Raw genomic sequence first — 15,395 nt, 5'->3', positions numbered from 1 at the left:
ATCAAGCAAAGAGACACTGCGTTTGAAGGTAGGCCTTAAAATACATCCACAGGTACACCTCAAATTGATGCCAATTAACCAATCAGAAGCTAACTGGCTAATTGCCTAAAGGCTTGACATCATTTTCTGGAATTTTCCAAGCTCCTTAAAGGCACAGTTAGTGTATGTAAACTTCTGACCCACTGAATTGTGATGTCAATTAAAAGTGAAACAATCTGTCTGTAAAAAATTGTTGGAAAAATTACTCGTGTCATGCACAAAGTAGATTTCCTTAACGACTTGCCAAACTATAGTTTGCTAATATGAAACCTGTGGAGTGGTTAAAAAAATGAGTTTTAATGACTTCAACCTAAGTGTATGTAAACTTCATCTGTATGTAGGTCAGACAACGTGTTATCTACCTTGACTTTAAAGTCTATTTGATAAAAATCTTTCAATAATAACTAGTAAACGTCCTCTAAAACCCAGCTGATACAAATAGTTTTAAATACCATACTTCCATGTTGTGTCATAGGCTTTTTCTCCAAATCAAAAAAGACTGCTACAACAAGTTTTTTCTTTATAAAAGCATCACGTATATAGCTTTCCAGACTGACGAGGTGGTCTACTGTGCTTCAACCTTTCCTGAATCCACACTGGGCACTACTTATATGATGTTTGAATTCCAGTATCCAAACTAGACAATCATTGACCATCCTCTCCATTGTTTTGCATAAGCAGCTGGTCAAGGCTATAGGGCGATAGTTGTTGGGATCATTATGGTCTTTCCCTGTCTTTGGAACTGGTATAATTTCTGCTTCCTTCCAAGCGGGTGGAATATTTCCTGATATCCAGATGGAGTTAAAAATTTTAAGAAGCATAGTTAGAGTAGTGTGAGATAGATTCTTTAAAAATTGGTAGTGGATTTTGTCTGGTCCAACGGCTGTGTCATGGGATCTTTTTATAGCCCTTAGTAGCTCTTCCATGGAAAATGGCTGGTTTTATGGTTCCATATAGCTTGAGGAAAATATCATCTTTCTCTTCTCTTGTTGAGCTTGGATTATTTGGAAGGTAGGAAGGCAGTTTTCAATCGATGAATTCTTTTCAAAGGCTTTTGCTAAGATGTTTTCAATTTCTTGTTTTGAAGTTAAAAGTGAATCTTGATGTTTGATATGTATTTGTGGACCACTGTTCTTGTCCTTCATCCTCTGGATCAAATTCCAGACTTTATTTGATGGAGTGCTTGCTGACAAGATGGACACAAATCTTCACCTCTTTCATAATTGGTGCACGTGTCCAAACATTGCCGTATGTGTGTTGTTCTGATAGAGCTCGAGATGTACAGTATGCAGCCTGTGCACACGATCCCTGGCTCACATTAACGCATTCATAAATTCCACATGATTATATTATCTTCACCACAAAAAACATTTGCAAGGAGGAAAAGATGGTCTGGATTGCCATCATCATGAGATCAGCAAGATCCACGGAAAAAAACACTGTGGTTAAGTAGAGTAAACAGGTGATTTCTATGCAACATATCTGTAATCATATCAAGATTAAGTGGATATGAGTAAATTGGGCTGGGTAAACACAGTTGTTTGTTTAGTGAGGCTCCCTTTAGGATAGAGAGAGACAGATGGAGCTGCTTTATACTGATTATGATCAACATGAACAAAAAGAAGGGCCGCACACAGGGCTGTAGGAGTGGCATGTGTGTGTTGCACTCACCTCTGATTGTGGTCCACCAAGGGAGGGGAGTGGCGTAGAGGGGGGATGTCATACTCATCACCAGGTAACAAACCGTTGATGAAAGACTGCAAAGAAACATGTACATACACAATGTTAAATAACGCCTATCTCTGATTTTGTAGACAATAAACAATCATCTAGACAGACAGTCAGAATATCAAACTTCCCAACACAATAAGCATGAAATTGGCCAACTGGCACAGTCTTAAGGAAAATTAATGGCCAAATAGCACATTCAATTCATTGTAATATTTAAATTACTGGTAATATTACATCATGGATGGATGGATGGAAGGCCACAGTCAAATCTCAGTATGTATGTGTGTGGGTGTGCATGCAGTGTTGTCATGTTAGTCTTATGTCAAACACTGTGGTCTTCAACTGTTCTTATGAGCTCTGATCTGTAATGTGTTTATTTTAATTATCTATTAATAGTTTACTCTGTATTAACATGGATTGTTAGTTTAGGGAATACTGTATTGTTTACATTCATACCTATAAAGCCATTTTGATTTGAATTGAAAGGAGAGAGAGAGAGAAGGACAGAGAGAGAACAAATAGTAAAGCCTTTTCATAAAGATCCTCCTTTTTTTTAACACCCCTATCATTGAACTCAACAAAGCTCAGATATCTGTGCCCATTTATTTCACAAATCAAGAACAGTGACTGATGCTGAACACTAGCTGTAGCCTGCAGGCATTGGGCTGAACAGAAATGTGTGGGTTTGTGACTGGAGAGCAGGAGCTAACCTCTGTGCCCACACTGTAACACTAAATTAATCCATACAGTGACACCGTGGCAAGGGACAGCAGAGAAAAACAGAGAGAGAGAGCAAGACAGAGAAAATTTTACAGTCAATTGCTGATTCCATATAATTGCATGTTGCAAACCTGTGTAGATAAAAAGATCAAAAGATACACATATACACACTGTTAGCAACCCAGAACATCTTTAAGTTGTTTTTAGTTTCAAATGGAGTTTTAATGAGAGACCCACTGAAGCTTTACATAAAAATATCTAATGTTCCTTTTCTCATGTTCGCCTTCGCAGGACATGCTTGCTTAATACATAAGCTATAAATTGTCAGCAAGGCATGAATGTGTGTGTGTTCTGCATTCTGGTATATTAACCCACATGCAAAAACACATGCTGGGGTGGAAGGGTACTGCTGTAATCATGAAAGGCACAGAATGTGTTTTAAATATCTGCCTTATTAAAAGAGCATTAATGCCAGGGCCAAAGACAAACACTACACACAGCCAAATTTTACAGCTCTGCTTTCGCTGCAAATATCATCACTGTTGCTAAGTAACAGCCATTTATGGCTTAAAATAGTGTAAGGGCAGTGCTGTTGAACAGGTACAAAAGGTTCTAAGTGATCGAGAAGAGCAATGTCCAGCCATTTTTCACTTAAGAATGGTCTTATCTGATGTCCCGGGCTGCTTATCAAAGAAGGACATTCCAACAGGATTTCTGAGTGTTCCATTTCACTCTAATATACAGTATCTGTGTGTGTGTGTGTGTGTGTGTGTGTGTGTGTGTGTGTGTGTGTGTGTGTGTGGACGTGATCTCTGTGATCCAGAGAAAATGGGTTTTATTTATTAACTGTGTGTACAGAAGTATTTATCCAAAAATCCTGTGTGCAAATATTTTCACAAAGAATTCATGATTTATCAGTAAGTTCCCACCTGATTGTATTTTTAAATTTATGATAAAATCTACCCTTAGAAATATGAAATATGTTCAGTTGTAATGTTACATTAGGTTTTGTATAAAATGTAGCCCAAGGTATTTTGAGGTGAGAGTGCATCTTTAGAGAGTGTAAAGATACATTTGCAGAGAATGACGAATGGCTGTGGCTAACCTTACTACACTCTGACTGTGTGTTGAGTCTGTGGCTGGTCCGGTTCACCCCTAGGTCTGCACCAGAGCAGCTCAGGGGTCTCTCGTTGATGTGAGCAGGGGCAGCGTGGGCAAGTTTGGGGGAGCGGTCTGCAGCAGCAGTCCTGCAGTCTGACAGAGGAGTGCCGTCTTTAGGGCTCCAGGCCTCTAAGGGCGCTCTTTGGTCTCTTGGCAGGCCAGAAGAGGGGGTTACAAGCCAGGTGGCCCGACTGTCTTGAGACATATGAGGGGGCCGTTCCGGAGGAGGTGGGGGAGGGGGGTCTCTCTGTGGGGGCGGAGGGGGAGGAAGGGGCTTGTCCTGTTTTCTGGACATGCCTGGTGATGACTACAGAGAGAAAAAAAAGAATTGTAGAAATTTTAGAACATTTAGAAACCAATCAAATTGAGTTGATTTTAAGTCAGAAATTAAAGGTGCACTTGGGGCAACATCACACAAATGTTTCAGATAATTGTTTCCATGTCATTGTAGAAATGCACTATTTGATGTCAGTTATGATTAATCTATTCAGTAAGGGTAAGGGTTACAGAGATTCAGTTGGTAATGTGATCTTAACATGTCAGTCCCCAAAAGGTGACCCACTCCATGTAAAATAAAACTACTTATTAGTCTACTGATATGACTGTGGTCTTAACATTATGTGATTTGATTTGGGTGATTTTAAATATTTTTCAAAAATACTTTTCATTTATTTATATGTAAAATATTTTAATGACAAAAACTGCTTAGTGCACCTTTAAAATCGAATCATAATTATAAATGCCAAGAAACCTTGGGTGATACTGTGGGGCTGGGAGCGGGAGAACGGATGAGATCCAGGCGAGGTGGTACAGGTGGAATGTTTAGGTGTGGAACCATGTGATCTGCACATGTTTTCCGACGCTCACACACAGGAGATGAGTTTGGTGACATTATCGGCGAGTTCTGGATATCCATAGACTAAAGCAGGAGAGAGAGAAACAACAACATTAACTTGTGAAATATGTAGTGGTGTTTGCTTACTATTAATATTGCTCAAACTTGCTCATACTACATAATAACTCAAATAGTGCAGCTTGTTGAGGAGAGGTATGCTTTCACTTTATAAAGAGATCGGACTAATGGTTTTTGCCTGTCAGACAATAAAATGGGGGACAAAAATTTCCATTGACTTACACTGAATGTGGGACCCAAGCCATATCTAAAGACCAAAATATCATCAGAAACTTGAGTGGGCTCTTTTGACTTGGTCCAGTAAGCAACTAGGGATGTGCAAAACTACCAATTTTCATAATCGAGTAGTTGGTTGGTTGTTTGAAAGACTAGTCGACTGGTTGTTTGAAAGACTAGTCGACTACTCAGTGTTAAAGATAATAATGTGACCCCGATCAGACGCAATTTAGAAGGATCTATTTACGCTAAGCGCAGCATTTTAACATGGTTTCTAGGGCTGGACGATAGGACGAAGTTATCGGATATCGACGATGTCTCACAAAGATCTCGATACCGATTGCGACACTCAATGACAGACGATGATTGACAATATCAGGAAATGGCAAAACCATGGATCTGGGAAGTCACCAAATATAATAAACAGTAGCCCACGGTGTGAAACTAGCATCTGTCCAGTTTGCAAGCTCCTCGTCCAAATGTATTTCATGCGAGGCAGCAACCTGTAAGATGTCTCAGAGTGACACATGACAAGAAATGCTGTTAGTCACAAAGACAAGTGCTTGAAGAAAGATGCTTTATTACATTTTTTAAGAGCAGACAAAAGAAAGCCGTCAATGCTTGTGTCTGATTAGCTGTTTGTTCAGAGGTGTGTAGCGCAAACCTGTCTCGTGGAATAAGCGCTTGTAAAGAGTTTTCACTCTTTTTCTCTTTTTTTATGTTTCTGAAAACTGTTTGCAAGAATAATGTCGTCTATGAGAATGCTGCAAATTGTCTCCGATCATCTCGGGAGGTGCTGTGAGTTTAGTTCGCTTTATTTCTACGCGAATGGCATGCATTGTGAACACAACTCCGCAGGTTCAGTAATATATTTCTTTGTATTTAAGAAACAAAGATGAAAGTGATTAAATCATAAAGTAATACAAGACACATTCACCATGAACCTTAAACTGAGTTCTATTTTCTTTTCTTTAGGCAGCATTAACTGTATTACCAAAAAGCAATACAAACACAAATTCAATAAGAACACACATTTGGCAGCATTATTTTGGGAACACAAGGGAATTTATTAGGCTTATTTATTATGATTATTATTGTCTTTACATTTATAATTGTCTTTAGTTCTTAATCTGTAGGCTATTAATAATTTTCTACCTGGTGTTGTTGACGGATACTTGCGTGATGGCAAATGGAGCCGTTGGAGGTAAATGTTTAAATAAGGTGGTTAAATATGATTTTTTTTGATCACTTCGTTCTTTCATTACTTTTTTTTTTTTTTTTTAGTTTAAAGTGCAATTTAAATTTAGAAATGTCTTTTATGTTTTTCGTGTTTCAATAAACTATAATTTTAAAGCAAAATCAATAAAGCAAAACAACTCACCGACCCTCAGCAGGGGAGTTGACGATGTAATCGCATATCGCAATATTTTTTAAGGCAATTATCGATAAAATAATTTTTACATTTCGCCCAGCCCTAATAGTTACTACTGGTTATGCAACAAATAAATAGGCTTAATAACTATAAAATCTTATTGCACAAAACTATCAGAGTAAAAAAAGTTTAAAAAAAATAAGAAAGGCTTCAATACAGAGTGGCACAAAACCACCTATGCACATCCTGAATGCAGAATGATGCGCTTCAATGCGCTTGAGAGCTTGGGAGTCTCAAGGCGATCCTCGCTGCACCCTTAAAAGCACAAAACTGCAAAATAATGCTGGTATACATCTAGTTCACAACACCAAGCAGTTTAAACATATTTTACTGCAGCTATTTACATAAGCAGCTTCAGACAGAATCAGCCAACAACTTTAGTCTCTCCAAAGCACCTCAAAAACAAGGGAACACAGAGGATTTAATGCCCAAAAGTGATTGTCTTGTAATGTAGCGCTTTGATGTCTGTAACAGCATCAGTGCATAAATGGACTAAACAGATGAAAGTTCTTTCAGAGGGTTTTACTTTGCTGACAATTATTCACTTTTAAGCACAGCAAGCTATAATCACGCAAAAATGCTCTGGCTAACAGCATGAATAGAATGCCAATATTACAGTTCCCCTCTGGCTAACAGCATGAATATAATGCCAGTATTACTTATTTATGTGCAGTGCAAGTCATGGTTTAAAATTAGTAAACAAAGTAAGTGTAAAGGGCCAGTGTTTAAACAAAGATTTGTATGAACTGTAAGATTAATGACTAATGTCTTTGATGTCCATTCTGGATTAACTGCAGATGTTTACATAGATGCATTGTCCTTTGTTAGTTGGCTAATGAAGGCTTTTGTTGGCAATTGATTGATAATTATGTATTCCATTTCAGGAGTGTAGTCCATCATTAGACCAAGTTGATGCAGGCAGAGATGAGTGAGGTGCATCGTGGTTCAACCGGCCGGTCATTTCGGTGAGGTCTATCCTAAGTCCAAGGTTCAGGCAGTGGCATATGAAGTATCCCATGTCTTATGGTTGGAATTGGCATCAGTTCATCCTCTGAAGTCCATCATAATAGACTGAAGTGATGTCTGGTTGGCACCGGCTGCATTTAGTCGTCATCACACAGAGACACATAGCAGTGGAGTCCAACACCAAGCAGGAACGGAGCTGGATCTGGCCAGTTCTGGTGACCTCGGGATAGGAATAGTTGCCATTCCATTTTTTGCAGAGTTACAGATCATGATAAATGTTTCTGGTTCCGGCAGATCTAACTAAAGCAGCCTAATTGTGAGTTGATGGATAAATTAGGTGTATGCCTGGCTAAATAGATGAGTCTTTAGTCTAGACTTAAACTCAGTGAGTGTGTCTGCATCCCAAACAGTGCTAGGGAGACTATTCCATAGTTTAGGAGCCAAATAGGAAAAGGATCTACCTCCTTTTGTGGATTTTTATATTCTAGGAACTATTAACAGGCCAGAATTTTGCGATCGTAATGAACGTGATGGAATATAGCGTGGTAGAAGGTCACTTAAGTACTGCGGAGCTAGACCATTCAAAGCTTTGTACGTAGTTAACAAAATGTTAAAATTCATACGAAATTTAACAGGTAGCCAATGTAATGACAATAAACTGGGGCAAATTTGACCATATTTCTTGGTTCTAGTCAGCACTCTGGCTGATGCATTTTGAAGAACTGAAGTTTATTTATTGAACTTGCTGGACATCCTCCCAGTAATACATTACAATAATCTAGTCTTGAGGTCATGAATGCATTAATTAGTTTTTCGGCATCAGCAACAGAGAGCATGTGTCGTAACTTAGCAATATTTCTGAGCTGGAAGAATGCTGTTCTACAAACATTGGAAATTTGATTTTCAAAGGACAGATTGGTATCAAATATAACACCTAATTTCTTCCCTGTAGAAGACAATGTAACAGTACATCCATCAATAGTCAAATTATATTTTAGCGGCTTAGTTTTAGAGGTTTTTGGTCCATTAATTTGTGCCTCTGTTTTGTCGGAATTGAGTAGAAGGACATTTGTGGCCATCCAATCTTTGATTTCATTGATACACTCTGCTAATTTAGAGAACTGTGAAATTTCATCGGGTTTTGAGTGTGCAGTGGAAACTTATTCCACGATTCCTGATAATATCTCCCAGGGGAAGCATATATAAGGAGAAAAGCAGAGGCCCTAAAACTGATCCCTGTGGCACTCCTACTTTTGTTTGATTTGACAGTTCCTCGTTTACATAGACAAAGTGGTAGTGGTCTGCTAAATAGGACCTAAACAATTCTAATGCAAGTCCACAAATGCCAACATAATTCTCAAGCCTATTCAAGAGAATGTTGTGATCTATGGTGAAGGCAGCACTAAGATCTAAAAGCACTAGAAGAGAAATGCAGCCATGATCAGATGATAGGAGCAAGTCATTTGTAACTCTGATAAGTGCAGTCTCTGTACGGTGGTGGGGCCTAAATTTTTCATATATACTATTTCTCTGAAGGAATGAACGTAGTTGGGAGGACACTATCTTTTCTAGTATTTTTGACATAAATCGGTCTATAATTAGCCAATTCTCCAGGATTAAGCTGTGGCTCCTTAATAAGCGGTTTGATAACTGCCATTTTAAAGTTTCTTGGGACATGTCCTAAGGATAGCGAGGAGTTAATAATATTAAGAAAAGGTTCTGAGATTACAGGGAATACCTCTTTTAAGAGCTTAGTTGGTATTGGATCTAACATACATGTTGTGGCTTTTGATATTTCGATAAGTTCAATAAGTTGTTAGCTCTTCATGACCTATGACAGCGAAGGATTGAAGCTGCTTGTGAGGAAAATTATGAGACACAGTTTACTGAGGTACTGTGACAGATGACTGCATAATTCCAATTTTATTTTGATTATTTGAATTTTATCAGTAAAGAAATTTATGAAGTCATTACTATTGTGCCACAACGGAATATCTGGTTCAGTTGAGGCTTTATTCCTAACCAATTTAGCCACAGTACTGAATAAACACCTAGGATTGTTGTGGTTATTTTCTATGAGTTTGCTAAAAATATGCTGACCTGGCAGCTTTTAGTGCATGTCTGTAGCTACAGACACTATCCTTCCATGCACCGCAAAATACCTCTAATTTTGTATTCTTCCACTTGTGCTCCATTTTCCGAGCTGCTCTCTTGAGAGCATGAGTGTGATCATTGTACTATGGTGCAAGGCTTTTTTCTTTAATTTTCTTTGATCAAAGGGGGGTGACACTGTGAGGAAATAATGAGTGCTAGAGAAGACTGTATTTAAATTTTCTGTTATAACATCAAATTCATCTAGACTTTGTGGCTTACTGAGATATATCTGGAAGATTATTAGTGAAGCTATCTTTAGTGGTCGAAAAAATAGTTCTACCTGAACGATAGCATGGTGTAGATTGAGTAACATTAGCTGATCGCAGCATACCAGAGAAGAGGTAATGATCTGAGATGTCATCACTCTGTGGCAGAATTTCTGTAGTATCAACATCAACTCCATATGACAGAATTAAATGTAGTGTATGATTATGGCGATGAGTCCCATCACATTTTGTCTGATGCCAAGAGAGTTGAGAATATCAATAAATGCTAATCCCAGTGTGTCATTTTCATTATCTATGTGAATGTTGAAGTCACCAACAATTAAAATTCTATCCACAGTAATTACTAGATCTGATAGAAAATTTGCAAATTCACCAAGGAAATCAGAATACGGCCCGAGTGATACTGTAGCAAGGGCAAAAGACAACAGAGATTTTTTATTTGTATCTGGTGTCGTCATATTAAGCATTATTAGTACAAAAGACTTAAACGTATATCCTGTCCTCTGAGTAACACTAAAAACTTCACTAGAAATTGTAGCAACACCTCCTCCTCGACCCTTCAGATGAGGCTCATGTTTATAACAATAACATGGGGGTAGATTCATTTAAACTAATATATTCATCCGGTTTAAGTCAGGTTTCAGTCAAACAGAGCACATCCAAACTATGATCTGTAATAATTTCATTTACAATTAGTGCTTTGGTTGAAAGAGATCTAATGTTTAGTAGCCCTACCTTTATATGATGTTTATCTTCCATTTTTTATTGTTATTTTCAAGATTTACCTTAATCACATTTTTTTCTAAATAATTTAGTGAGAGTTTTGTGTTTGGTAGTTCGGGGAACAGACACAGTCTCTATATGTTATCTAGGTGATACAGTCTCTATGTTTTGTAGTTTATGTGACCTGTGTGACGTCTTAATGCAGCTAGCAGATGTTTGGTTTAGCCAGTTTGTCTGCTTCCTGACCTGGGCCCCAGTTAGTCAAATACTATTTCTATCAAGTCTATGAGCCAAATTATTAGAGAGGAGAGTGGCACCTTCCCAGTAGGGACGGAGTCCGTCTCTCTTTAGCAGGTCAGGTCTACCCCAAAAACTCTTCCAATTGTCTATAAATCATATGCTATTCTCCGGACACCACTCAGACATCCAGCCATTCAGTGACACTAATCTAATACAAATATCATCACCACGACAAGCAGGGAGGGGGCTAGAGCATATTACAGTGTCTGACATTATTTTTGCAAGTTCACACACCTCTTTAACATTATCTCTAGTGATCTCCAACTGGCAAAGCCAGACATCGTTAGTGCCGACATGAATAACAATTTTAGAAAATCTACGTTTAGCATTAGCCAGCACTTGTAAATTTGATAAGAAGTCAGATGCCCAAGCCCCTGAAATGCATTTAACAATAGTGGCTGGAGTCTCTATTTCCACGTTCCTTACAATAGAATCTCCTATAACCAGGGCTATTTCAACATGATTCTCAGTGGGTGCATCACTGAGTGGGGAGAATCGATTGAAAACCCTAACAGGAACAGGAGAGTGGTGTCGCTTTGCTGAGCGAATATGCTGCCGACACGTCACCCAAATGCCCTGCTGCGGGGGCTCTACATCCGGAACCAAAGTGTGTGTGCTGCTCACTGTTCTATCCTCATCCGAATCAGAATCTACCAGCTTCTCTTTCTCGCTGACCTCCACTAGCGTTCAGATGCGTGTCTCAAACTCATTAATCTTCTCCATCAGCCTGACTAATTCCTTACATTTATCACATGTAAATCCCTCACTGCTGACGGAAGAAGCTATAGTAAACATGTGGCATGTAATGCAGGAAGCAATAACATGAGCGGATGCCATCACTTACCGCAATTGTTTTTTGTTGTTGGTTGTTCCTAAGTAGCAAGGGATTGAGATCGATGTGAATCCCTCATGCAATTGTTTGTTGTTATGGTTGTTCTTGATAAGCAGTGCTTTGAGATCAATGCAATAATCCGTGGAACACAGAGGAGAAAACGGGTGCGCACGGTAAATGCACGCAGTTTAATCGAGATAAAATAGAAAGCAGATGCATGAGCAAAAATGCACGCAGTTAAATCGTGATAAGGGAATTATGCATGGAAAAAAAACCTGATGCATGCTGAAAAATGGCAGAGATTAAAGATTAAAAGCTGAAAACAGATAGATAAGCGATGCAAAAAAAAAAAGCTAGCAGGCTACAAACACAGATTCGAGCTAGGCGCCAGCAGCAACAGGAACAGGAAGTGACATATCCTGGTGGCAAGGCACAACATTCACAATTGCCTGACTGGCAGGACTGATGCGCCCACATAGCATTGCACTGGCAACCACCCACAACACTCTAGCATCATGACGGTGAGTTCTGCATGGGCAAGCACCACTCCCAATTTCTTCAGAAAATTTAAATATGTAGTTATCAGTGCAAAACGGAAAAAACTTGGTGTTGCTCAGGTCTTGGTCTTTATTAAGATAAAAGGGCTTGAAACAAACAAGACAGCAGTACAATAAAACGGACAAAGACCATTTCATTATTGTCCATTATCAGGATTACGTGCAATGTTATCAAAATGGTGCATTGTCCACAAAAATTGCCTTGGGCAAGTTAGGGTATTCAACTTGCTAATCAACTAATAGTCTCATTAGCATATCCATGAACAGAGCAATTGCAGCTGGACAGCTTTTGTCCATGGTGCAGAAAAATAATTATCATGGAAAAAAAGAGGCTGCTAATTAAATTTGCTCCACAAATCGCACAGCAAAAGTGAAATAATCAAAATGGAAAATTTACTGTATGTGCCCTGCTTAATAACTTTATAACAGAGTACAAACTACCTCACACCCATTAGGAGACCAATATTCTTTACAAGAAAGTTCTCCAGTTCTTGCAAAAAAAATGACTTTACATTTCCATTCAAAAATGTTCCCGCCAGAAGGTGCCCTTCATTCCTCTCAAAGCACTATCATTTAATGAGAATCCACTAGGTATTGCTGTAGAGGTTGCATCCTCATAAGGCAGGTTCCGACAGGTATTTTTTTCTAATAAAAGAGACTGACATTTATGCTGGTGGTGGGGGTTCTGAGTTCTTGCACCAATACAAAAAGAAGGATATAGAGCTCTTTAAAATCCAGTGAAGAATGAGATTGAGAACACTAGAAAAAATAGGATTGGTCCTGGAAAGACGACAGTGACTGATGAAGTCTTATCTACAGAGCAGGTTTGGGCAAAAGTAAGTAAACTGATAACATCACAAAGTAAAAAAAAAAAAAAAAACTAAACCCATTTTACTTTTGTTGTGACATATTTCTGTGAAATATGAAGAAAAAAAAATGGAGATGGGACTTGACTTTATCTATTGGGAACTGATTGGATCATGGGAAGTGGGCGGTTCCATGCCAGAATGGACCAATGTAGCTAGCTGGCCGTGGTCTCTATTTGACAGGTGCTTTGAGGGGAGGGATTAAAAAATAAGAGGGCTTGGTGATGTCAGTGTAAAAGCAAAGCAAGTTACTTTTTACAAATACTTTTTTTCTTTGGAACAATTTAAACTGTTGAATTGTGCTCAATAACACCAGGAATGTTTTTGAAAAAGGGTCCACTTTGAATTTATGTTGACTTAATTGTATGGGAATCCCAAGAATACAGTGCTTTCGATGTGTACCTTCTTGATATGGTCTATGACCAACGAATCCTCTCTGTCATCATCATCATCCAGGTCCAGCATGGGGGAGCTGAAGTGGTCCAGGAGGAAGCATTTGGCTCCTTCGTTGCGTGGGTCAAATGGATCCACGATGATAGGCTCGGTCCCTTTGATCTCACAGCGACAGAACGGGCAACCCTGACCATCAGAATCCTGCAGAAAATACACAAGAGGACCACACTGATTTTTAAACCAAACACTAAACTTTAAAACAGTGGTTCTCAACTGGTTCTGCTTCAGGACCCAGTCTTTACATTGGACGTTGAGTCCTTAAAAACAAATGTCCTCAAAATCAAATATGACATTTATTAATATGACTGCATAGACCAAACAATATGCAAAATTACTTTCAATAAGAAAATTGACAATTTTGTTACTGCTTAAAAATTAGCAGTAGTGTGGTTTACCAACCTAACACATTGGAACAAACATTGGGTCAATTACTATATTAGTATTTGCCATATTACCAAGTGAAAATGTGGAAAGCATTTTCTTCTCCCTTAATATCTTAATTATGCCCAACTCATTATACGCTTAGTTGCATTTTATGATGCATTGTGTTGCAATGTTTTTCTCCAGCTGTCCGCAACCCTATCAGAACAGACCTCTGGTCCATTGCTGGGTTGCGTCCCACCAGTTGACAACAACTGATTTTAACAACGCTCAAACAAACTTATAGGGCTATGCACACTAACGATAACTCACAAACATACATGCACAAAGGCTTCAACACATGTAAAAGTCCAGAAGACTCTTACTCAAAACAGATATGAGCACACTCATGTGCACGCACACACGCCATAGCCCCTCTGGTGATATTGATCCCAATGGTCCTGGTCTGCTTATTTGTATAAAGTTGTAAACACTGACAGACTGTTGTGGAAATATTCCTCTGCCATGAGGAAGCTCTTTACTGGCAGGATCTGAAAAACCATTGCTTGATTACAAACAGCTGGAACACACATGCCATCCCCGACCCTGACCCCCAGGCCGGGAACCAAATGTATTTTTCTATTTAAGAAACAAACTTTTGCTAGCTATGTAAGCTAGACACAAACACACGCAGGGTCTTTTTCAATCAGCTCCCTATTTCAGTAGTCGGTGCACGAGAAAGAGATTCGGACATTTCTAAGGCCGTTCAATTGAAGAAATTGTGCAAATTCAGCCTTACTTTCTGTCTTTCAAAGAGATTTTAATGTGCACAAAAGGAGAACAATCCTGCACACTTTTATGTATTAAAATTGTTTGAAGATTAAAAAGAAAAACCTTATTTCTCATTTATGTTTCTTCTCTTTCATCATGGAGCTGTACTTTTTAACATATACAATGAAGATGCACAATGATATCATACACAGCATTGTTGTTGATAAATATCAGCTGCATTTTAATGAGGGACCTCATAATTCTGTTGAAGGTAATTGAGTCAGGAGTACAACACCCTGGCTAGTGCCTGAAATCTTGGTCATAATATGCTGATTCACGACGTATGGACGCAGGGAGCAGGATGAGACACAGCCGTAGATTCTGGTCACTCCATCATGTCATCGTGCTCTGCATCTGGTGGCAGCTTACACATGGCAAAATGAAAAACAATAATTTTTCATTTCCTCCATTAAACTTGGAGAATCAAAGTGCATCAATATTTACAAGAACAAAAGATGATCATGGCTGCCATCTGGTTGAGGGGTCGTGAAATACATCAAAGCGTAGTTTGAAACCTAATCCTAATTAAAGCCCTTGAAAGGAGAGGGGAAGCACTCTAGGAATGAGAGAGATTTCTCAATTTTTGAGGGCTTATGACCATTTTATTGCTGGTTTGAAAAATGTTATCAAAGAGAAAACGTAAAACTTTTTGAGAATTCAGTCTTTTCCCATTCAAGCAGATGTCTTAAGCCTCTAGGAGCAATACTTGTATGCCTATTGTCTAACATAGAAAATAGCTGCCTGGAGGCATTACCAAGATGACTTTTCTAATGGATTTCAACTGTGTGACCGCTTACAGTGTGTGTGTTCCTAAACGTACCAGAAAAACAGCAATAAATATTAATGTCCCTGCCAGCTAGAGGTGAGATGACACTTTCCTAGACTCTTAACCAGTATAGAGCATTTAATGGTTT

At 38.7% G+C, this 15,395-nt stretch overlaps 1 protein-coding gene across 2 annotated transcripts in view; it reads right to left on the bottom strand.

Annotated features, from left to right (window-relative positions):
- Positions 1-15,395, bottom strand: part of LOC127433787 (E3 ubiquitin-protein ligase CBL-B-like) — a 97,187-nt gene that overhangs the window by 10,734 nt on the left and 71,058 nt on the right. For both annotated transcript variants that reach the window (XM_051685989.1, XM_051685988.1), the window contains 4 exons: positions 13,240-13,431; positions 4,403-4,570; positions 3,596-3,958; positions 1,711-1,796 (listed from right to left, as the gene is read on the bottom strand). In XM_051685989.1, the coding sequence (XP_051541949.1) occupies positions 1,711-1,796; positions 3,596-3,958; positions 4,403-4,570; positions 13,240-13,431 (809 nt within the window). The remainder of the gene's footprint in view (positions 1-1,710; positions 1,797-3,595; positions 3,959-4,402; positions 4,571-13,239; positions 13,432-15,395) is intronic.

This window comes from Myxocyprinus asiaticus, chromosome 43, assembly GCF_019703515.2.
Source record: "Myxocyprinus asiaticus isolate MX2 ecotype Aquarium Trade chromosome 43, UBuf_Myxa_2, whole genome shotgun sequence".
In the NCBI taxonomy this organism is placed as follows: Eukaryota; Metazoa; Chordata; class Actinopteri; order Cypriniformes; family Catostomidae; genus Myxocyprinus; species Myxocyprinus asiaticus.
The sequence above is the reverse complement of the archived record's forward strand: the minus strand, read 5'-3'. Positions and strand labels throughout refer to the sequence as shown.